General features: G+C 40.0%; 1 protein-coding gene across 3 annotated transcripts in view; it reads right to left on the reverse strand.

Moving 5' to 3' along the window:
- Positions 1-421: 421 nt before the first annotated feature.
- GNPTAB (N-acetylglucosamine-1-phosphate transferase subunits alpha and beta) overlaps positions 422-24,853 on the reverse strand; it is a 113,969-nt gene continuing 89,537 nt past the window's right edge. Inside the window, exons 12-20 of one of the 3 annotated variants that reach the window (XM_049884184.1) lie at positions 22,772-23,829; positions 19,150-19,349; positions 18,585-18,804; positions 17,756-17,869; positions 14,373-14,458; positions 14,010-14,108; positions 9,431-9,598; positions 5,845-5,935; positions 422-3,520 (exon numbers count right to left, since the gene is read on the reverse strand). In XM_049884184.1, coding sequence (XP_049740141.1) covers positions 3,443-3,520; positions 5,845-5,935; positions 9,431-9,598; positions 14,010-14,108; positions 14,373-14,458; positions 17,756-17,869; positions 18,585-18,804; positions 19,150-19,349; positions 22,772-23,829 — 2,114 coding nt within the window. In that variant the 3' untranslated portion in view covers positions 422-3,442. The remainder of the gene's footprint in view (positions 3,521-5,844; positions 5,936-9,430; positions 9,599-14,009; positions 14,109-14,372; positions 14,459-17,755; positions 17,870-18,584; positions 18,805-19,149; positions 19,350-22,771; positions 23,830-24,853) is intronic. The other 2 variants (XM_049884180.1, XM_049884183.1) reach the window with 2 other exon arrangements.

Raw genomic sequence — 24,853 nt, forward strand, 5'->3', positions numbered from 1 at the left:
TTGTTCTAGGGGAAAAATATTTGCATTTTCCTTCTCTGACAGGTTTCCGCCTTACAGGGGTTCCAGCTTTTGCAGGTTTTACTATATACATTATCAATGCTATTACTGGCCTACATTGGAAACCCTGGTAGTATAGTGGTTAAGTGCTACGGCTGCTAACCAAAAGGTCAGCAGTTTGAATCTACCAGGTGCTCCTTGGAAACTCTATGGGGCAGTTCTGCTGTGTCCTGCAGGGTTGCTATGAGTCGGAACCAGCTTGACAGCAATGGGTTTACTCGCCTACATTAGTGGCTTGTGAGATAGTTTTACACACAAAACATACACAGAATAAAACTGTTTGAAGACACTCAAATGAAGACATTACATATACAGTACTCTTTAAAATTCAAGTTTTAAATAAATAAAATAGGCAAAAACATTTTTTAATTAAAAAATGTATCACTTTCTTAGCTTAGGGCAAGGTATTTGTCTGATCCTGACTAGGATAGAAACAATCCTTTACATAAATTTCCAACACCATCATCGTAATCAACATTACCAGCGAGGAATATTTGCCAGACACTGTACATTATGTGTGGCATTTCCTCTATTCATCACTGTAAGGCTATCAGGTAGATAGATATCAGTATTATACCTCCCATACTTCAGACTAAAAAGCTGAAAAGTAACAAGTAATGTCCAGGACCCTGGACTTGAACCCCAACAGTCTGACTGCAAAGCGTGCTTTTCACCCAGCTGTGCCACTCTGTCATGGGAGGCTGCGGTCTGGTGGGGAGCAGAAACAGAGACAGGCAACCTGGGCTCCAAGACAGGCAACCTGGGCTCCAATCCCACGGCTGCCTCTAACTGACTGGGAGACCTCCGGCAAGTCATGCAGTCTTTCTGGCCTTTGTTTCCTCATTGATAAAATGCAAGGCTTACCCCAACCAATAAAAAAAAACAGTCCCTTTCAAATTCTGCCTGCGAGCCCTTGGGTTTGGAGGCATTGCCTTGGGCAGACTGAGCAGCTTTCCTTCTTCTGTATTAAATACTGGCCTTCGGTGGATTTTATATGAATTTAATGGTTCTGAGGCTTCAAAAATTTTGAGGACCATCAACTTCTGAACTTCCTGTTCTAAAATTCTATGATTCTATTATCCATCCCATTATCTATCAGGCTCTTAATTAGGTGTCAACTATGTTTACCTAAAGGAGCCCTGTCCCAAGTAGTGATGTGGTTAAGCACTCAGCTGCTAACTGAAAGGTCGGCTGTTCCAACCCACCAGCTACTCTACAGGAGAAAGATGTGGCAGTCTGCTTCCGTAAAGACTGCAGCCTTGAAAACCCTATGGGGCAGTTCTACTCTGTCCTATAGGGTTGCTATGACCAAAACCAGTGAGTCGGAATCAATTCGTTGGCAATGTTTTTGTTTTGTTTGTTTATTCAACCACAGAAATTTCCACACCCAAATGTTCATTTCTCTATAACCTTTCTAGAATAAATTCTTTACTTCTAGAATGATATCCAGATGCCCCTTCCATTTTTATCGTATGATAAATTTCATCAAACCCAGCCCACCCAGTGCCGTCGAATCGCTTCTGACTCATAGGGACCCTACAGGACAGAGTAGAACTGTCCCATAGAGTTTCCGAGGAGCACCTGGCAGATTCAGACATTAGAGCCTATTTTCTCCTTATAACCTTCTCCAGTATATTCTAATACTACCCTCTCTTTGCACTGTTTTCCGTTTAATTTTCTTATTGTTTGGTACAAATAGTCAAATTGTCTTGCACAGAACCTTACATACTGTATAGGCACTCAAGTGGTTACTGAATCTGGATAACAATAAACTCACTCTTCAACGATTTAAAAATCAAAGTTTCAGACAAAATAACTTTAGAAGATTTCAGTTTTTGAAATACACAACTTTTACAGCACAAACACAGTATTTACATTTCAAGTTCTTTTTACAAAATATGTATGCCATTTTGAAAGAATACTTGTGAGATCATGATCTAAAACACTTGTCGGAAAGCTCAAAGAGGACTCATGGTATCTGGTCTCCACAAATCCACTGTATAATGACATAAACAAAATATGGCTGAATGTCAGGGCTTCCCCATACATAAAAATACTAATTCTCTATACCAGGCGTCAGCAAACTATGGCCTGTGGCCTGTAGTGGCCTGTTTTTTATAGCAGCAAGCTAGACATGGTTTTTACATTTTTAAAAGGGCTGTTTAAAAAAAGGAAGAAAAATATGCAACAGAGACAGATGTGGCCTGCAGAGCCTAAAATATTTACTATCTGGCCTTCTAAGTCTGCTGACCCCTGTTCTTTATGAAAGGAGCCCTGGTGGCCCAGTGATTAAGCGCTCTGCTGCTAACCAATAGGTCAGTGGTTGGAACCCACTGGCTGCTCCGTGGGAGAAAGCTGTGGTGGTCTGCTTCTGTAAAGATTACAGCCTTGGAAACCCTATGGAGCAGTTCTACTCTGTCCTACAGGGTCGCTGTGAGTCGGAATTGACTCCACAGCAATGGTAGTAACTCTTTATCATAATAACTGAGAGAGCACTACTGGAATACACTGATGAGCATTAAACAAACCACCACTGCAACGTACAGGTACCATTAGCAGGACTCATTTCTAAAATGAGGCACTTCTGTTTGAATATGTACATTTCTATGTTTTTTTTTTTATAACATAATTACATCTGGAAAGTAGCACTGCTATTTAACTCTAGCCCTTTGTAGTTAGGTCTCCACATGAAATCACAGTATTCTTATGGGCTGAAATAGACAAGAACAAGCATTTCAGATATAAGTCGCTGAGTTCTTCAGTAGCTGGACACCATTTACAGTTTTACACATTAATAAAAAAATCCATAATTTAGATATTGCCAATAAAAAGTGATATTGCTGCATTATTTAAATAACATCTATAAAAACATGTTCAGATATCCCAATTCATTATTCTCAGAAGTGAGAATAACTAGTTAACTTAGTAGCTACTTATTTAAAAAATGGGAAATAGAAAAGGGAAAAAAATAGCAAAAGCATAGCAAATGACTTTGGAACGCAAAGGCCGGGATCTCTGAGCAATTGCTCCCAAGCTGACCTGGGCTTCTCATATTAAAGTTTGCTCGCAATGGTTGCTATGGGAAATTAGCAGCTATCTCTTGTCAGTGAGCTTTTTTTTATAAAAAGGATGACAGGTCCATGAGCAAAGGCTTTTTAAAAGTAAAACCAGTTCAGAGCTGCTCAACGCACAAGTTTTCAAGGTATTGGTTAAACATTTCCTGGTCAGTGGGCTACAGTCACGCCACAAAACAAGTATTGTACTGGACATTATTCCTTCTTCAGGCCGAGCTGGCTAAGAATCACATCATGAAGACATCTTGGTGGCTCCAAGTTTTAAAATGCTCAGTAAACACTGAGGTAGACGATACTCAAATGAAGACCTTCTATACCCTGATTCGGTTGGGACTAGCTTCTTTGAGTATTCTCCTCCTGGGAAATATCTTCCGCTTAAGTGCAATTAACTAAATGATGAAAGATAGGAAATAAACTTTAATTCACCATGTGATCAAAAGAGTACATTAAATTTTCTTTCTGGAGAGCCATATGGCCTCAATTATTTCCATAGACTAATACATTAAAAAAAAAAAAAAAAAAGACTAACAATTCTCTATCATTCCTTCCCCAAAACAAAACCCAACCACTCATTTTGACTGGCTTTGCAGGGTCATTATGCTTAGTTATGTGCCCACAAGAGACCCACTTAACTTACAGTTAAGATTTTTACATAGTCATTACCATGCATATTTATTTTCAAGGAGATGTGTTTGCCAAGACTTTCTATTGAAAGGAAACTAAATGATGTTTAGCTATTAAGACACACCTTGGATTTGAAAATGACTAATTGTGTAACATAGGATTTTTTTTTTTTTTTTAACACTGTATTAAAAACCCTCTAATATTTTGTTCTATACTTGGGTTGTGATACAGGAGTTCATTTATAAATTAGCAGCTTGGAATTTGGATACTTTTTTCTTATAGAAACAGTTTACCCATGATACATCTGAAAAAGAAAAACTTCTCACCATTTTAATAAAGTTTCAATGAGGAAAAAAAAAGTGTTCTTTATGGTGGCAAAGTGGTTAAGAGCTTGGCTGCTAACCAAAAGGTTGACAGTTTGAATCCATCGAGCCGCTCCTTGGAAACCCTATGGGGCAGTTCTACTGTTTTACAGGGTCACACTATGAATCGGAATTGACTTGACAACAGGTTATTTACCTTGTCTTCCTTTTCTCAGGGCCAGCTACTCCTTCATCTAGAGGTAGACACAGGGCTTTGCCCAGGCATAAGCTACAATGGTTTGAATGATGAGCTAGGATTCTGGGGCAGAGGAATGAGCAGTGCTGACTATATTGGAGTGATGGGCAGGGGTGATGGGTGTGGTAAGAGTAAAGAGTTCGACCTGAGTAGGTAAAGAGCAGGGAGCTGGAGAGGAGAGGAAACTTGATCCTCCCTTCCTTTCTCTCTCCTCCTGGCCCTCTGGCTCCCAGTTATGAGATAGTATAAACAATAGGGATGGAAAAATGACCCTCCTGTTCCCTTTCCACTGCCACCAGCTGCTCCTTTTAGCCAGGGTCCCTCTCCTTCCCCATCCCCAGCCAGCGTATAGCAGACTCGCAGGTTCCTCAGTGGACTTCTATTCTAAAAGCAAGTACACACGCTTAGAGATTTTTTTTCCTTAGAGTCTGACCTGCCAGGAACAATGGCAAAAAATACCACAAACAAGGCTTATATTCCCTGGGAAGTAGATGAAGGCTAAACTGCAGTCCTGCTTGCCTGCCCGATCTCCATTTCCTGAATTTCCTTCCATTTGTAGCAGAAAGTCCCAAAAAACCAAACCAAACCCACTGCTGTCAAGTTGATTCCGACTCACAGTGATCCTGTAGAGTTCCCAAGGCTGTAAATCTTTCTCCGGCAGAGTGGCTGTTGGGTTCAAACCACCAACCTTTCAGTTAACAGATGACTGCTTTTTTAACTACTGCACCACCAGTCTCTGTTTATCTCAGAACTTGGGCCTCCTCCTCCTCCTTGGTGTGATTCCTCTGAGTCACAGCTAGAAAAGCCCCACTTAACGGTTATCTTAAATGGAGGCCCAGGCAAGGCTCGCCTGCCCTGCCTAAGTCAGGTTAGTGAAGACCCTCATTCCCCTCCTTCTTCAATCCTTTTTTCTTCAGACTGCTTCATCCCTGCAGTCACTGAGGGATTCTCTTATCCTTTCTTTTTACTTCACAAATCTTTCTCCTACCAACTCAAGCCCTCTCTCTGCTTCTGGCCTCTCACCTCAAGAAGGCTGTATGTGGGTGGGGAGGGACTGATAGCTGAGAGGATGAGGGAGGATTCCCGGCAATTCACAGGAAAGGTAAGTGGGAGACTAAGTGGTGTGTACCACATGCAATGCCACAGAACAGAGTAAGGTCTGAAGCCAAAATATCGCCATCACTTTTGGAAAGGAAGAACATCGACGACTCATAAAAAACCAGAATCAGACAAGGATCCTAAGTAGGTTCTTGGTGAAAAGTCCTTAGAGCGTTTTGGTTTTAGCCTGACAGCTGCAAGTTAATCTATTGAGTTCCAGGTAAAAAGAATACTGGTATTAGATTTAGAAGACGTGAATAAAGGCTGTTATGGCTGCTGCCTATTATTAAATATCCCTGAAATATTAACATGTAAGAAACAAAAGTAAAAATTAAAATTTTCTGGTTGTGAATTTATACCATTTTCTAAAATAATCAGATGCTAATGTATCAAGAATATCATTTAATAATTACATAAAATATAGAAAACTTACCTGTTCGGCAAAAAAAGAGAATACAGTAAACATAATCAATGTTGCTAGTACACAATGGGTCCAAAACTTCAATTTATCCCGATAAGCCCTCCTGTTCAGAGAGAGAAGAAAGCAAACATGTACCTCTGAGTATGGTTTTTCTGTCATTAGTGATAGTCATATATTAGTTTTGCAAAAAACAACACTGTGAAAAACAAAAAATATTGCTTGGAGGCAGTTCAAAAATGTTAACACAATATATATTCCCATCAGGAGCTCAGATTTTTCACTATATCACAGTAGACTTTATACTTTCATTAGAGAAAGTTATCCAGGGAGCAGAGAGGACCTCAAAAGAAAACTATCGCTAGGATTTAAACAAAACCACTCTTCCACTCATTTTTATTTATTCACTCATGTTCACTGGGTTGGGTTACTCATGTTTATTTCTTCCTTTACTCACTCACCCAATAAATGCTGTGGATACAAAGAGAAGAACAAGATAAGGTCACTGCCCTAACATGGAAAGTCACAGACATGCAGACAACAACCACCAGAGAACACAGAGACATATTACAAAAAAGCAAATTCTTGTCAAAATTGCAGAGAAATGTGAAAGCACCAGAGAAATGATACTAATTCATTCAAGCTCTGAAGGGAATCGAGAAAGCACCCGGCCGAGGAAGGGAATGACCGGCAGCAGAGTCAGAGTCACAAGGTGAGTCCTGCAGGACTGAGCCAAGTTCGGGACATGAGCTGCAGTGGGCACCAAACCATGGAGGAGGCAGTGATTATGAACTGTGGTTGTTCTAGAAAATCATGCAATGGGATTTGGACTTAATACTCCAGCGGGGAAGGAGGTAAGATGGCAGGGGTGAGGGTGGGGGTAACACAATCAGGGTAAAAATGGTGGCCATTTGAAGGATGGATGGAGAAATGAGTCCAGTTAGTCTAGGTATGATGCAAGAATCAGGGGCTGGACTAGGGCAGCGGGAATGAAAACAAATATGCAACTGAGAGTAGAATCCATTGGATTTGGAGACTACAGGACACCGAGGATTAAGAGAGGCAGTACAGCAGTTTCCTCACCTGTAATTTGAAAATGGGTAATTTGTTATGAAGATTAAAAAAATACTTAGCATAAGGCCTGAAGGTATGCTAATAACTACCAAATTCAGTCCTCTGTGCTGAGTTCCAGATTCTCATTTACAACTGTTCACTGTGGATAGCTCTACCTCAAATCACATGTTCAAAATCACACGTGTACTCTCTCACACACTGTTGTTCCTCCTGTATTTCCTAACTCTGTTAACAGGATCACAATTAGCTCACTCAGTTCTGCTGTCTACAGCATCATTCAGAGCCCACATGCAATTTAAAGAGCTAATGAGCCACAGGCTACAGCACAGCTAATGTGACGCATCAGCAATCAGAGAACCCTATAACAGCTGGAGGTGAACTGAGGTTCCCTCAACCACCCATCCACTGAGCACCTACCAGGTGCTAGGGAGGCACTGTGAACTCAGCGACAGGTAAGACACAGTCTTTGCCCCTGAAGAGGACTCAGTCTACTAGGGAAGGAGAGCATAACCAGATGCACTAAGTGGGGAAGGAACAGGGTTCTATGGAGACAGGAAGAAAGCCAATGCAGGAAATAAGGAAAAGATAACAGGTGACTCAAGAGTGCAGGTTGTAAAAGTAAAGAGAAAAAGGAAAGTTTCTACAAAGCAGCATGGGATTGGTGGGTTAGCAGTGGGGCAGGGTTGTCAGAGAACTGGAGGCAGGGAGACAATTAATATGTATTACAACAGACCTAGAACCATGGACATAGCCCAGGGAATAAGGAGAAAGCAATAGGTGGACCTGAGAGAGATTTCAGAGGGGAAACTGGCAGAGCTTGGCAACTAGAACTCCTTGGTACCTTGGAGTTGGGTAAATTGCACAATTACCGTGTACTTTGCTGATATCTATATATTTTCATTTTTAAAAGGAAAGATTATTACTAAATCCTTAACATCCTGTATCTGATTCGTCTCATTTGCACAACTCAGAAATCAAGGTCTTCTCAAACTACTCCTATGCAATTGAGCCCTTAAGGTGAATGTAATGACAAAATGTATTTGGGGGAGATAATACTTGGGGCCATCTGAAGACCATTTTCCTCTACACTAAAGGAAAGTAAAAATTTGAGAATCCAATCCTTGCTATTTCTGAAAGACATCAAAAAATGTTATCCCTACCTCTGTGTCTTCCCTTGTCTTCATCCTTCACAACTCTATAATTTCTATACTATACAGCTCTTAACCAGATGCCAATTCTTTGCTCATTATCTATAAAGGTTTCCAGCTGGTTATAAAGGCTAACTAGACACTCTGGTTGTCAAGGCTCTGAATAAAATGGTTTCCAATGCATCTCCAGGCTTATCTCCCACAACTTCACTATAGGAATTCTCCAACTGAGCCAGGTTAGCCCCTAAAACTTCTGGATCATTCTACCTCCAAACCTTTGCTCAATGTTCCCTTAACATTTTCTGAAATTCTTGCTTCTGAATTTAGCCTAATTCCATTTTCCCAGAAGCCAAAAGCTCCATCACAGCTAATGCACTGCCCCAACAATCAAAGAATCCTATAATAGCTGGGCTTCCCTCAGCCACCCATCAACTGAGCACCTAATACCTTGACTATCAGCTCAGCCTACACCTACTCCTCATACCTCTCATTGTGTACGGAACAACATGCTCCTATGAATTGATATTCCCCGTCATCTATATACTCGGTCAGCAAGCAGTTGAATAAATGATTAAAGTTCCCACTAAATTCAAAGGAGCTCTGGTGGTGCAGTAAAAAGCCTGGCTGCTAACTGAAAAGGTGGTGGTTTGAATCCACCACCACTCCAGGGGAGAAAAGACCTCATGATCTGCTCCCGTAAAGATTACCCAACCCAACCCAACCTCTGCCATCAAATTGGAATAGGAACCCTATAGGACAGAGCAGAACTGCCTCATAGGGTTTCTGCGGCTATAAATCTTTACGGAAGTATACTGCCACATCTTTCCACCACGGAGTGGCTACTGGGTTTGAACCTCTAACGTTTTGGTTAGCAGTCCTCCTATAAAGATTACAGGCTTGGAAACTCTATGGGGCAGCTCTACTCCGTCCTAAAGGATCGCTGTGGGTTGGAATCAACTCAACAGCAGTGGGTTTTTGAAGAAGCCCTGGAGGTGCGGTGATTAAGTGCTAGCCTGCTAACCGAAAGGTCAGTGGTTTAAACCCACCAGCCACTCCTTGGGACAAAGATGTGGCAGTCTGCTTCTGTAAAGATTACAGCCTTAGAAACTCTACTCTGTCCTACGGGCTTGCTATGACTCAGAATCGACTCTACTGCAATGGGGTAAACTGAAAGATTCTCAGTTAAATATTTTTTCAAATCCCTTAAAGTGCTAATAAGTGTCTTTCACATATTAAGCTCAATAAAAATGCGAACTGTATTTTTCCAAAGAAATTACAGAGCAAATAATAACACACTAAAGGTATTTCAACACTCTGAAATATAAATATATGAAATATATTTATATTTATATATAAATATATGAAATATGAGAACTTACCATTCTTGCAGCTCATGCATATGAAGGAAACGGTTGCGATACTCTCTTGGCAGCTCAAACTGGGATGGGATGGGGAACATGGATTCATAGAAGTCCCTGAGAACAGCCTTCACTGTCTGGGCATCTTTATGATTATGGTCAATGTTGTCATTCAAGCAAACAAATTTCCTGAAGTAACAGAGACCCAGGATTACTGATGATCATACGGATGATTGTGACCTAATAAGATAAGGAATGTGGATTCCAAATACATTTTAAACAAATTTATGCCCCCACGTTGGTGCATTTACCGATACAATTCTCTGCAGGAGTAATGTTCCATAAAATTATTCTTTAGCTATTCCTCGCTTGTAAACCAAGAGAACTGGGGTAGACAATCTTAAATGTGCCTTCTAGCGATGTGAGTGAATTAACGATTTTTACTTAGTGTGTCCTCTAAGTGTTCAATCAATATAGTTAACTGACTGGAACATTCTGTTAGCAGCTGGGGAAAAAAATTAGTTGTCTCTAAAACTGAGATCTATGAACTGATGGTTATATTATAAGAGCGGTCCCATAGAGAATTAAAACAGAGACAGTATGCTACAGCTACAGATTCTCTTAGTTTGCTGACTTCTACTTAATATGTCTTCAATCAAGTTAGAGTTCTGGCAAAAGTGATTATGGGTTGTGCTTCCCTACTTGTTTCAAGTTCCTTCAAGTCAAAAGTCATTACACTGAAGATGTATTAAAACAGCAGGTAAGTATGACACCACTTTTGAAGTTGTTGTTAGGTGCTGTCGAGTCGGTTCTGACTCATAGCGACCCTATGCACAACAGAATGAAACACTGCCCGGTACTGAGCCACCCTCGCAGTGGTTGTTACGCTTGAGCCCATTGTTGCAAACACTGTCAATCCATCTTGTTGAGGGTCTTTCTCTTTTCCACTGACCCTGTACTCTGCCAAGCATGATGTCCTTCTACAGGGACTCATCCCTCCTGACAACATGTCCAAAGTATGTAAGATGCAGTCTCGCCATCTTGCTTCTAAGGAGCATTCTGGTTGTACTTCTTCCGAGACAGATTTGTGCATTCTTTTGGCAGTCCGTGGTATATTCAATATTCTTCTCCAATACCACAATTCAAAGGCATCGATTCTTCTTTGGTCTTCCTTATTCATTGTCCAGCTTTCACATGCATATGAGGTGTGATTGAAAATACCATGGCTTGGGTCAGGCGTACCTTAGTCTTCAAGGTGACATTTTTGCTCTTCAACACTTTGAAGAGGTCCTTTGCAGCAGATTTACCCAATGCAATGCGTCTTTTGAGCTCCTGACTGCTGCTTCCATGGCTGTTGATTGTGGATCCAAGTAAAATGAAATCCCTGTCACCTTCAATCTTTTCTCCGTTTATCATGATGTTGCTCATTGGTCCAGTTGTGAGGATTTTTGTTTTCTTCATGTTGAGGTGTAATCCATACTGAAGGCTGTGGTCTTTGATCTTCATTAGTAAGTGCTTCAAGTCCTCTTCACTTTCAGCAAGCAAGGTTGTGTCATATGCATAACTCAGGCTGTTAATGAGTCTTCCTCCAATCCTGATGCCCTGTTCTTCTTCATATAGTCCAGCTTCTCAGATTATTTGCTCAGCATACAGATTGAATAGGTATGATGAAAGAATACAATCCTGACGCATGCTCTTCCTGACTTTAAACCAATCAGTATCCCCTTGTTCTGTCTGAACAACTGCCTCTTGATCTAAGCAAAGGTTCCTCATAAGCACAATTAAGTGTTCTGGAATTCCCATTCTTCGCAACGTTATCCATAATTTGTTATGATCCACACAGTCGAATGCCTTTGCATAGTCAATAAAACACAGGTAAACATCCTTCTGGTATTCTCTGCTTTCAGCCAGGATCCATCTGACATCAGCAATCATATCCCTGGTTCCACATACTCTTCTGAAACTGGCCTGAATTTCTGGCAGTTCCTTGTCGATATACTGCTGCAGCGGTTTTTGAATGATCTTCAGCAAAATTTTGCTTGCATGTGATATTAATGATATTGTTCTATAATTTCCACATTTGGTTGGATCACCTTTCTTGGGAATAGGCATAAGTATGGATCTGTTCCAGTCAGTTGGCCAGGAAGCTGTCTTCCATATTTCTTGGCATAGACGAGTGAGCACCTCCAGGGCTGCATCTGTTTGTTGAAACATCTCAATTGATACTCCATCAATTCCTGGAGCCTTGTTTTTTGCCAATGCCTTCAGAGCAGCCAGGACTTCTTCCTTCAGTACCACCGGTTCCTGATCACATGCTACTTCTTGAAATGGTTGAACATCGACTAATTCTTTTTGGTAGATATACCAAAATTAAAAAAAAAAAAAAAGATTTGATAAAGCCTTCAGATCCAACTACCAATGTACAGGAAATACAACAGACATAGAATAGGCTAAACGACTGGTATACAATTACAGAAATCCGAAGTATAGGAAAGCTACAGAATATACAATGAGATTTTTTGACACATATTGATCTTTTTTTTTATATAAAAAGATCAGTTAAAAAAAGAGAAATAGGGAAACCTATAAACTTAATTGCAATGAATGGACTTTACCAGATACCAATTTAACAAATTTAAAAACAGAAAATAAATGTTTATATAAGACAATTGAGGAAATGTGTACACTGACCAGAGAGTTGATCACATTAAGGAATTATTATTCATTTTTTTAGATGTGATAATGGTATTGTATTACGTTTTTAGGGGTCCTTATCCTTTAGAGATACACACTGGAAAATTTACAATGAAAGGATACAATGTCTGAAGTTTACTTAAAAATAATTGGGAGATGGTAGTGAGGGAGAGTATTTAGGTGAAACAAGACCAACCATGAATCAGTTATTGTTGAAACTGAGTAATGAGTACACAAAGATTCATTATTCTATTCTCTAAACTTGGAGAACGCTTGAAATTAAAGGGTTCTAAAACCAAATGCAGGGCCTAAGCCTTCATTGTATCCTGGATCAAAAACAGACAGACAACTATAAAAGGCACTTGAGGGCAACTGGGCAAATTTTAATATAAACTGTGTATTACATGGTATTATTGAATCAAAATTTTAAAATGTGTGGTAATGGTCTTTGGTATAAAGCAGACTGTCTCTGTTTCGGAAAACATGATGAAATAATCGGATGTAAAGTGTGTGGATGTCTGCAGTGTATTTTCAAATGGTTCAGCCAAAAAGAAAAAATGTGTACACATGCATGCACATAGAGAGAGAGAGAGAAAGCAAATATGACAAAGTGTTGACAGTGAGAAAATCTAGATTATGGGTTTATGGGGGTTATTGTACTACTTTCCTAATTGAGGGAAAAATTAAAGCAAAAGTTTACGAATGAGACAAAGGGTACGTGTGGGCACAGGGTAGTTAAAGCTGACACTGCTGAGCGCTCGCCAAACACCACTGCACTCCCCAGTCCTTCCGTCCTAAGAGAACTTCCATTTTGTTCAGCATTCTCTGCCTCTGACCTGACTCAGGAGGGGCGAACCCCACTCCAACCTCAGAATTAGCCCTTGACTGGTCTAGGTGAATCTCTCCCCCTCGCAGTGTCTGCTAGAGGGAAAGAAACACAGGAAGAGGTGGCCCCTTTCTGCCTGGAAACAAGGCGACATCCACAAGTGACATCTAGGACTGCTGCAGCCATCCTAAGCATAAAACTCAGACACATAAGAATGTCCTTAAAGTTGAAGCCAGTGAGAAGTTTGATTTTCTGCTCTTAACTTAACAATGAGACCCCATTATAGTAAAACAAAGCAAACAAACAAGAGTTAAAAAATGATAAAACCTGTTCAAGTACACTGGAGGTAGCTGGGCCTGGCTGACACTGTTGGAGAAGCCCAACTCACCATGTAACCTTTTAATAACTCTGTCCTTTTATGTATCGTGAAGATGTCTATGAATTCTCTCATCCCAACAACTTTTCAAAGTGGCACAAATACATAAAAGTAATTGCAAATTCCCACAGATATTGCTATAGACCAATAATGACTAAATGGGGAGAACAATAAGAAAGTATCAAAAAAGACTTCCAAAAACATTTTGGTGGTTCCTCAAAAAGTAAAACATAGAACTACCATATGACCCAGCAATCCCACTCCTGGGTATATACCCAAAAGAACTCAAAGCAGGGACTGAGTATGTTTCTCTACATGCAGGACCTTCTGATCTTTCCCAAACTCCTACCTCTTGGTCAAGTCCAGCTCAGTCATTACCTCCACTGTAAGGCCTTCCCATCTGCTCCAAAGAGATATAAATCGCTCCCTTCTCTCTGCTTTTTTAAAGCACTCGGCTGCTAACCAAAAGGTTGCTGGTTTGAATCCACCAGCCGCTCTGAGGGAGAAAGGTGTGGCTGTCTGCTTCTGTAAAGATTATAGCCTTGGAAACCCTATGCGGCAGCTCTGCTCTGTCCTATAGGGTTGCAATGAGTTGGAATTGGCTCACTGGCAATGGATTTGGGTTTTGGCTTTTTCTTTCTGTTTCTATTGCCCTTTATTGATATTTATTTGCAAAATTAAACGTAATTTAAGAAAACCAGTACCTGGGATTTTTCCTTATGTCATCGAGCTGGCCAACTACATGCGAAACGTTAGTACGGATCATTTTAAAAGCAATCTCTTCTTCTCCCATGATTTCAAACCTAATTATCAGAACATATTTTAAAAATTTACATGTTCATATGGATATGAAAAGCAAAACTTCAATGGAAAAAAAAAACTTTTTGAAAGGTTCGGTGGACCTGACATCCACAGAATTAAGTAATATTTCAACATTACTAAAGAAAACAATCCCATGTAATTTTTAAAAGAATTCTTAATAGATAAGATATTGTCAAATTATGAAAATGCCAGACCTCTGCAATTGTTCTTACACTAAATGAAAAGAATACGTATATACTACTTACCTATATTTGTTTTTGTCCTTATATGCTTTGTGGATTTTATCAGTTACTGGTTTACAGTTGGTAACTAGAGTCTTAGTGACTGGTGGCTGTGAGGAAATACAAGGAGGCCAGAGGTTACATCGGGGCCAGGGCTAGGGTGAAGCGAATAAGGCACTCACCTCAGGTACAAACCAAGAAAACTCAGTAATCAAGATAAATGATTTTTAATGCAATATTTAAAAAAATCTAATTGGCATACTACAGCTCACAGGCTGGCCACCTATTTTAATAAATAAAGTTTTATTTTAATTCCCATTTCCCACTGCCATCACATCGATTCCAACTCATGGCAGCCTCATGTGTTACAGAGTAGAACTGCTCCGTAGGGTTTTCTTGGCTGTAATCTTGATGGAGGCAGATTGCCAGGCCTTTCTTTCACAGTGCCAAAGGGTGGGCTCGAACCTCCAACCTTTTGGTTCATAGTGAAGCACAAACTGTTTGCACCACCCAGGGACTTCCATCACACATTACCCCATACTATATGTTACAACAGTCTTGTAAGTTATTGTTATACTTTTCTTCAGAAAGAAAATAAATTTCTAACACAAAATATAATGAAGTGGTCTATACTATACTCATAAGCTAACTTGTGATTCTTATAGTCTAATTAGAAAATACTTTATCTCATGTGTAATCGCAGTTAATTACAAAAATAAAGCCAACACCTTGGCTAAGATAAAAGTTCACTCAAGCAATGTAACTAATGCTGCCAAAAGAACTAGTACTTATGCTTTAAAAGTTTATTTGTGTGAGTTTCAAAACACCAACTTAATTACTAGCAAAGCAGCTTTACTTAGTTCTTAGCTCTCTCCTAAGTGCTAATTCTAAATCTCATTCCAGAAATTTGGAAAACACTGAAATATTATTCTGCTAAAGAATGCAGACAGACATATTTCAAAAGAAAATTAAAATCTCTCAATAATCTCTCATCATACCTATAATAGCAAGATGAATGGCTATTTTATACAGGTATATCATCTTTCCTCAGAAAATAACCCACTTCTGCAAGTTCTATATATGTGTAGGAGTCTGTAAAGTCTCACTACGAATACAATGTCTGCAAGAGAAGGAAAGAACACTACAGGAGGAAAGAGACACGAGTGAAAGGACAGATGTGGAAATAAGGGTGGGTGAAAGAGAAGCCTTGAGAGAAAGCTAAAAATGCTCTACCCATAACTAAGTTCCCTGGACTTTGAGGCCTTAGGTGATCTTTCAGCACAACTACTGCATCGACCAGAAGAAAGCAAAGATCAAAGGGGATTGGTTAGGAAGAAAGGTTGAGGGGGAACCCAACATCATTTTTCCTTCCTCCCTCCTCTGTCTTAGCCACACTCAGGGGCTGCTGACCAGGAAGGCAGGGAAAGGACAGGTTAGGGCAGCCCGGAGTTCACAGGGGCCCACTTTCCCCCTAATGGAGGTAGAGTGTGCCTATATCCCTGACAACAGATAGAAACTCCAGTATCCTTGACAAATACATAAACTTGGGGAAAAAAAGGATCTAAACCAGATCATCTACAGCCGGGTGATTTAGAGTTGACTGAATTAGCTTTGTTATACTGCTCTGTTAACGCCAAATTTGGGGGAGGTAGAAGAGAGTTATCGATGTTTAAAAAGTCTTGTAACTGAGAACATCCTTCAGCCTATGCAATCTAATGTCTAATGTTTTTTTAGACTTCTTTCTGCAGGAAAGAATAAAAACCTATTGTGATTACAGATATACCTTTTTATTCATGAAAAACATAGCTGTAAACGATTATTAACATTTATATAGTAATCTAGACTTTACAAAGTATTTTTCACAAGCATAAAGTACTTTATCCAACGAGACTGTGCCAAAGATCCAGAAGAAACTGCTGAGGCCACAAGATGAGCTACTAATATGTTATCGGGCTGTGTGAGACCTCCCCTGAACCAACAACCCAGACCTAGTCTTATTCCTCGACCTATTGATTCATATCAACTGGTATGAACTGATTACAAAAGCAAAGCCCTGGTGGCGCAGTGGTTAAGAGTTCGGCTGCTAACCATAAGTCGGCAGTTCGAATCCACCAGTCGCTCCTTGCAAACCCTATGGGGCGGTTCTACTGTTCTATAGGGTCGCTACGAGCCAGAATTGACTCAACGGCAATGGGTTTAGTTTTTCTTAATTCATCACAGGATGTACCAAAAATCTACGTCGAAAAGAAAAGGATTAATAATTACCCTTGATTTAACTTGCTATCACATCATCTTTTCGTGTGTGTATGGGTGTGAGAGTTTTCTGTATTTCAAATCATACTGTGTCTACGGAGCTACATTCCTTTTTTTTCCACCTCATTTCATTTTGTAAGCATTTTTCTGTACACCAATAAAAATTACCTATAAACATGTTAATGGCTATTTTATCCCTTGTTTCATCAATTCTAAGACGCATGGTTTTTTACATCTTCTCTGAAATCGGGATACATCTTAGAAGCCAGTCTTGCAATCACTTCAGCCTGGTGGCACCCCAGTGTTGTGTGCCGTCGTGTCAATTCAGACTCATAGCAACCCTATAGGACACAGTAGAACAGTCCCACAGGGTTTCCTAGGCTATAATCTTTATAGGAGCAGATTGCCAGGTTTATTCTGCCACAGAGCAGTTGGTGGGTTCGAACCTCGCCTAGCAGCTGAGCACTTAACCAATGCGCCACCAGGGCTTCATGGCATCCCAGTGTAGTTGTCTACAAATTATCCACCGACCCCTTCTGGTAAGATCAAGAAAGTGCCAGCGTGAAACATTTAGCTTTGATGAAAGATGGCACTTCGTCTGATGAATATTTCTTCCTTGGTTAATATTCAACCCCAGGATTGTTCTCCCAGGGCACTTAGAATGCTTTCAAGATATCTTCTGCCACATGTAGTGAACAGGATGTCTACTCATGGAATATAAGCAACCAATCTGAATATTAGCTTAAAATATCCATCAGGAGAAAAAAATATTCTACAACAAGATATAAATGATTCCGGAGCATTTGTGCCACTACTTTCCACCAAACACACACATATAAAACTTGCCTGTTGTTTTTAAATGGTGTAAATGACACCTGATAAGTTGTTGTACAAATGGAGACCTGGTGGCACAAACTGTTAGGCGCTGGGCTGCTAACTGAAAGGTTGAAGGTTCGAATGTACCCAGCAGCTTTGTGGGGAAAAGACCGGTGATCTGCTTCTGTAAAGATTACAGCCAAGAAAACTCTATAAGGCAGTTCTACTCTGTCACATGCGGTCACTATGAGCTGGAATTGACTGAAAGCACACAACAACAAGCTGTTGTACACCCATACAATGTTTTGTTCTACAGAAAAGTAACTCATGCCACCTACCAGATTGGGATCATAGTATGCTTCCTGAGTTGGTGGAATATTGTTTAGCTGAGTGATATTGGCAGGAAGCATTTTGGAGCAATTTATTAACATATGTTCCAGACCTGTCAAATCCTAAAAAGCAAAATAAAAGAATAAACCTGTTATGTGTATTTAAATAATGACTGTGGTTTTACAAATAAAACTTGTATAGGTCTCCTTGAAGATAGTTTAAATACTATCTTCAAGGAGAATTTGACAATATATTCTTAAGATAAACATTAAGACATCCTAAAAAAAAAAAAAAAAAGAGTAGAGTGAGACAATACAAATATAAATATTTCACCCTTGTTTCAAAGTAGAACAAACTGCTCTGTGAGACACCATTTCACACAAGGTGGTCCAAAGGGGTCACCAGAGGGAATGCTATGAAGCCCTATTCATCTTGGTACTCTCCACTGGTGAGTTTGCTACTCCTGGAACTAGAGGAAGCCAGGATGGTGTGGATTGTACACTGTTAGGGGTCTGGCTGAGATCTTTAGCCAACCACACCTGAAGGGCCCCTAAATGGGCCTTCCACAAAATTCTTACATGCAGGTATACTCTGGCTCTTCTCCAAATAGCACAATATCAATCCCTGCTGAAAACCCTAAAAAGTAATCTCATAAAATACTAACTTGAAATTTAGTTTGAATTCTGGCATTAAAAACAGACTCGTTGTAAACCCTCGCTAAATAATAAGAATTATTTTTAATTGCATTGAACTGAAATCTGTAAGGGAAAAAGAGAAACTGGCAAAATCAAAAATTTCATTTAAAATGTTGCAAAATTTAAGAAAAAAATATAATACCTGTAAACTTAAAGGCAGGTCGTGAATTCTGGTAGCCAGTGTTCGGATTTCTCTGTCAGATAAGATACCAGATTGGTCTGTATCCACTTCATCAAAAACTTGAGATATATTCAGTGGCTGGACTGCACTCATGAGATAATAAAAATAAGAGAAGGCAAACTGCATATCCTCAGAATGGCGGACTTTGTGAAATGACGTTTTGTCAAATTCTTCAGGGAACCTGTCCAAATATAAGACAGGATGAACTCTTCAGATTCAGAATATAAATAGTCCCTAACATTTGTGGGAATTGACGCCATTGAATTATGGTGCTGGAGAATAATACTGACTATACCACGGACTGACGGAAAAAACAACAAATCTGTCTTGGAAAAAATATAACCAGAAAACTCCTTAGAAGGGAGGATGGCAAGACTTTGTCTTACATACTTGGGAGTTATCAGGAAGGACTAGTCCCTGGAGAAGGATATCATTGTTAGTAAAGTAGAGGGTCAGCAAAAAAGAGAAAGACCCTCAATGAGATGGACTGACACATGCAAGCAACTCAAACACAAGCAAGACTCACATATCTTGCAGTTCTTGCATAACAATTCGGTCAATCATGTGAGGCATGTGTGCTGGGACTTTCCGAGACGTGAATCCAAATTTGCTGTTTAGAATTTTATTGACGTAGCGGAGGGAATCTGCAAACGTATCTTTCAGTTGCCTCCCAGTATGCTTGCTATCGGTAAAATACGCCAATTGTGTCCTCAGTGATTCTTCTTCCTGAAAAGAGAGTTCCATGTATACACACCTTTACATTTAGTAATGTACTTTGTTAAGGAGCTCTGGTGGCAAAACAATTAAACACTAAGTTGCTAACTAAAAGGTTAGCAGTTTGAACCCACCCAGCCACTCCAAGGCAGAAAGACTTGGCAATCTGCTCCCAAAAAGATTACAGCCTAGAAAACCCTATGGAGCAGTTCTCCTCTGTCACCTGGGGTCACTGTGAGTCATAATTGACTCAACGGCGCCTAACAACAACAATGTACTTTGTAAATAAAGGCACCATCTTATATAATGTGGCAATAATTAGTCACTAACTGGAGCCCTGATGGTGCAGCAGTTAAGAGCTCAGGCTGCTGCCCAAAAGGTCAGTAGTTTGAATCCACCAGCCGCTCCTTGGAAACTTTATGGGGAAGTTCTACTCTGTCCTACAGGGTTGCTATGAGTTGGAATCGACTTGACCGGAACAAGTGTGGCTTTTTTTTGGTGACTGACCATGCGGGACAAATTAAATGAGCACTAACTTGAAGCATCCTAAGAGTAGGACCGAACTGGATTCAGTGAAAGTCTGTCTCACCAACACTGGCTTGAGAACAAAAGCTGTGTGTTGAAGGTCTGTTTTCAGGGTATTCTTCATGCACTGGTCATTGGCCATGAGATTTCACAGCCAATTCGATGCAACATTTAAAAACGTATTTATAAACAAATCTGATATAATAATATCGAGCTATCTCTACCAGTGACGCCAAAGCAGAAAGCACCTGAGCTTGGAAGACAAGAACTGGAAACACATTTGGTGTCACCATATAATAGTGTTAATGATGCAAAGTATAAAGAATCCTGTCAAAACCAGTAAGAAGGAAAACGAAATGGCAAAGAAAATGAACACACTTTACAGGAGATGAAATTTTCTGTATGGAAACTTTTTTTTTTTTCTCGAACTGATAAAAAATGTAAAAAGATTGATATTAACTGGTATTGGTTAGCCTGTAGAGAAACATGTACTCTTATATACTGTTCATGGAAATAAACTTTATATACCAGCCACTTTAACCTAGCAATTCCACCTTCAGAAACAATTTACTCAAGTGTAAGGTACACATACAAAGATATTTACTGTAACATTTACAAGCATAAAAAAAGGAAGTAACTGTAGCTGTTGTAAAGAACAATGTACTGCTGTGGTTACTTTGCCCACTGTACTACTCAGTTACAAGGCAAAGGCAGAGCAATACATGCACAATATAAATTCACTGTTGAAAAACAAACTAGTTTATATGTTTGCATATCTATCAAAAAAAGACTGGAAGGATATGTGGCCCTCTAAAATATATGTCGAATTCTTGGGCCTTATACCTGTGAATCTGACGCTGTTTGGAAATTGGGCCTTTTCTTTTGTTATGTTAATGAGGCCATCTCAGTGTAGGATGGATCCTAAACCTAATTGCTTCTGAGCAGGGCTTTGAACCCCTGCTGAGAATTTGCCTTTCTAACAAGTTCCCAGGAAGTTAGACCTAAGAATCACCTGAGGATCTTGTTAAAATGTAGATTCTGATTCAGTATATCTGGGGGTGGGAGCGCAAATTCTTAGCAAGGAACTTACTAGAAATGCAAATTCTCAGCAGGGGTTCAAAGCAGTTGGAAGTCCTACTTTTGAGTTATAAAAAGACCAGGATAGACTCAGAGACACAAGGGGGAAGACATGCCATGTGAGGGCTGTCTACAAGTCAAAGAGCCAAGGAATGGCCAAGGCTACTCACAAGGAAGGAATCAACGCAGCCAAGATCCTAATGTGGACTTTTAGTCTCCAGAACTATGAGAAAATAAATTTCTGTTCTTTAAACACTTGTGGTACTTGTGTTGAAGCAGCACTAGGTAACTAGGACAGACACCCACCAAACTATTAAGAGTGATTATCTCAAAGAGGATGACTGAAGAAGGAAGGAGGGAGGAAGAACCTTTGCCTTTTTACTGTATATTTTTGCACTGCCTGTCATTTTTACCACTAACCTATGGTGCTTTTGTAATTAAAAAAAAAAAAAAGGCAAGGCGAAGGGGGAAATAGTGAGAAAATAAACACAGGCAAAAACGCCTCAGTTCTTCACTAGACAATTAGTAAATGTCTAATATGCCAGACACAAGATACTTTCAGAGGACACTGAAGAATAAGATGTCATTCCCCCTTCACCCACTTTTCTCCAGCCTAACACCTACTCATGACTCCTCTTCTTCACCATCCAACCTACCCCACTATTTTTCTTGTACTGTCAACTCTTGCCCACCCTTCAAAGGTCAGCTCACAGGGCACTTCCTCTTGGATGTCTTCCCCAATTTCTCAAGGCAGAGTTAATCAATTCTCCCTCTGGAATTCTTGCCCATACCTCAACAGAGGCACTTGCTACATAACTACGATTGCTTATCCATGAATCTGTCTTCCCAGCTGGTCTCCAGGAGCAGTGACTGTCCAAATCACTCTGTACTCCCCAGCGGTTAGCACAGTGACGGCACTTTGGAGATGTTCAAATGACAGCATGGCAGAGTGGAGCCCGGGGTGTGAGGGAAGAGCACCCCAAGTTTGAAGCTTGGCCACACTGACCTGCTGCTGTGCTGCTGGGGAAGCTAATGCACTTATCTGAGCCTCAGTTTTTAAATCAATAAAACGGGAAAAATGTCAGACTGGACTAGCATAATGTACACAAAAGCATTTCTGAAATCACAACAAGCTGCATAAGGATAAGATCCCACCCCTGGCTAAATCTCTTAACTCACAGTAAGGCTGTTATCAAAACTGTAAAATGGGGACACAACAGTAAATACCCCTTGCAAGGTACTTTTATTATTAGGGTTATTGGGAAAAAATGAAATGAAACCATATAAGAAAAGCACTTAGTTCAGTGGTTTGCAGAAGACAGTATTTTGTAGATGGTAAACAAACAGACAAAAAAAAACCCAGTTGCTGTCCAGTTGATTCCTACTCACAGTGACACTATGTGAGTCGGAGTAGAGATGTGCTTCCTAGGGTTTTCAACAGCTGATTTGTCAAAAGTAGATCACCAGGCTTTTCTTTCGAGGAGCCTCTGGGCACACTAGAACATCCAACCTTTGGGTTAACAGCCGAGTACATTAACTGTTTACACCACCCAGGGTCCCGTATAGACCCTAGCTATCAGTACATTGGAAACCTTGTGGTGCAGTGGTTGAGAGTTCGGCTGCTAAACAAAAGGTCAGCAGTTCAAATCCACCAGGCGCTCTTGCAAACCCTATGGGACAGTTCTACTCTGTGCTATCGGGTTACTATGAGTCGGAGTTGACTCAACAGCAATGGGTTTTTTGGTTTTTATCATTACATTGTTATGAATCACAGGATCACCGTAATCTATTTTTCCTGAGCATGGGAAAGAATAAGACTGGATGTAACTTACATCAAGGATATCTTGGAAATACTTCTTTCTCTCCCATGGCAGAAAGCCCGGGTAAGCTTCTATATAATGCTGCAGTTTTCTTCCAGGTAATACTTCATTAACACCTATGTTATTTTTAGGATTTTCCTCCACTCTGTTTTTCTCTTCTTTTTTTCCTTTCTTTTCTTTTGTCACATGTGAGACAATCAGAGAGGAGAGCTTTACATTTGATGCACCTCCGCCTCCTACTTTTTGTATCTCCAAGTCCTGGGGTAGATTCTGGCCCTGGGGGTGATCCTTCATCTTTGTCGTCACTGCTGGAAAAGTAGGCCTCTGTAATCTTTCAGATGCTAAGCTGTTTGCCAAGATGCTTTTGTGAATTTGTTTTTCCAGTGGGGCGTGCGAACTGTCATTTCTTTCATCTGTTAATTTAGCTTCACTTATTTTCGCTTGAGCGTCCTGTGAGTTCATCAGAAATGATCTCAGCAAAGCAGACTTGGACAGATTGTAGCCTTTCAAAGTGATATCTCCACGCTCTAGCTGCAAATCCAAGTTACTGAGACTTAGTTGGACCTGTTTTGGAAGAAGTGAAATATTGACCAGGGGGATTTTTGCCTTCTCTTGGGGGATCTCTGTTGTGTTACCATAACGTCTCTTGAACTTTGGAAAGCGTTTTCCCACAGGGACATCTTCAAACGGGATTTCCACCTCTGGAAGAAGTGTTATGGGGCTAACCAAATGCTTGTAAGACTTCTGGGTGGTAGAATTTAGTTTTGGCTCCTCTCTTGTGTCAACCTCTACTGTTATCTGGATTTTGAACTCGTCATTGTTTTTATTTTGAAATGTGAGGTTGAAATGTATTGTGGTCGCGTTCATTCCACTGTTCATTATCAGGTGGATGGTTTTCCATTTATTGGCAATAGAAGCATGTCGAATGATTGGATTGTCACTATAGGCACCTTCAAGTCCTCTTTTGGCTATTTCTGCAAAGCTGAAATAAGGTAGGCATTCACCTTTTGGAAGAACATAGTGAGTCTGGTTTGGGAGAAGTGTGACTTTATACAATTCATGAAAATGATCTAGAAGACAAGACACAAACATGATTTTTTAGAAACAAGGCATTTTTCTTCTTTTTCTTTAATTATCCGAGCTTGAGGTTTCACTTTCTAAGACTGACTCTAAACTGATTTCAAAATAATGAGAACTTCTAATACAATAGCTACTAACTGAGGAAATCATCATCATGAACCCTGAATGCTAACTCTGACTCACGGTAGGGATATGACTCTGTTCTTCATAGAAAATTTCAATAATCAACTTCCACCTTTTTATCCATTTGAAAAAATACCATTTTCTGCCCAAATGACTTCCATTACTAAGCCATCAACAGGGGCCAGTATTTGAATCACCCTTATGTACTGAATTTTTGTTCTCCTTTCATTGTTTCCAAATTAAACCTTCACAGGCATTTTTAGCTAAAATAATTTGCTTATTCAGAAAAATCACACCGTAGCAACAACAGGGAAATACAGCGCTTTAGTGTCTACTGTTTTCTAAAGATCTGTGTTCTGTTATTTTTCACTTACAACTGGTTTGGATGCAAGGCTAGAAAAAGTACTGTTGTTAAGGACTGAATTGTATTCCTTCCAAATATTTGTTGGAATCCTAACCCCTATACCTGTTGATGTAATCCTGTTTGGGAACAGGGTTATCTTTGGTATGTTAATGAGGTTCTATCAGTATAGGGTGTGTCCTAAACCTCATCACTTCTGAGTTATAAAAAGAATGGATCAGACACAGAAGCCAGCAAGCACAAATGGGTGCAGGTGGGATGTGGGAGATAGACTGCCAGGCAACCAGGGAACAATGGGGCAGATGGATCTTCCCCCAGAGCCGACAGAGAAAGAACCTTCCCCTAGAGCCTTGAATTCAGGCTTCTAGCCTCTTAACTGTGAAAAAATAAATTTGTTCTTTAAAGCTACCCACCTGTGGTATTTCTATTACAGCAGTATTAGGAACCTAGGCAGGTTTACGCAGAAAAACTAAGTAATAACAACCACCCCAAAGTCCTCCACTCATCGAAAATTTTTATTCCCTTATTTG

Source organism: Elephas maximus, chromosome 4, assembly GCF_024166365.1.
Source record: "Elephas maximus indicus isolate mEleMax1 chromosome 4, mEleMax1 primary haplotype, whole genome shotgun sequence".
In the NCBI taxonomy this organism is placed as follows: Eukaryota; Metazoa; Chordata; class Mammalia; order Proboscidea; family Elephantidae; genus Elephas; species Elephas maximus.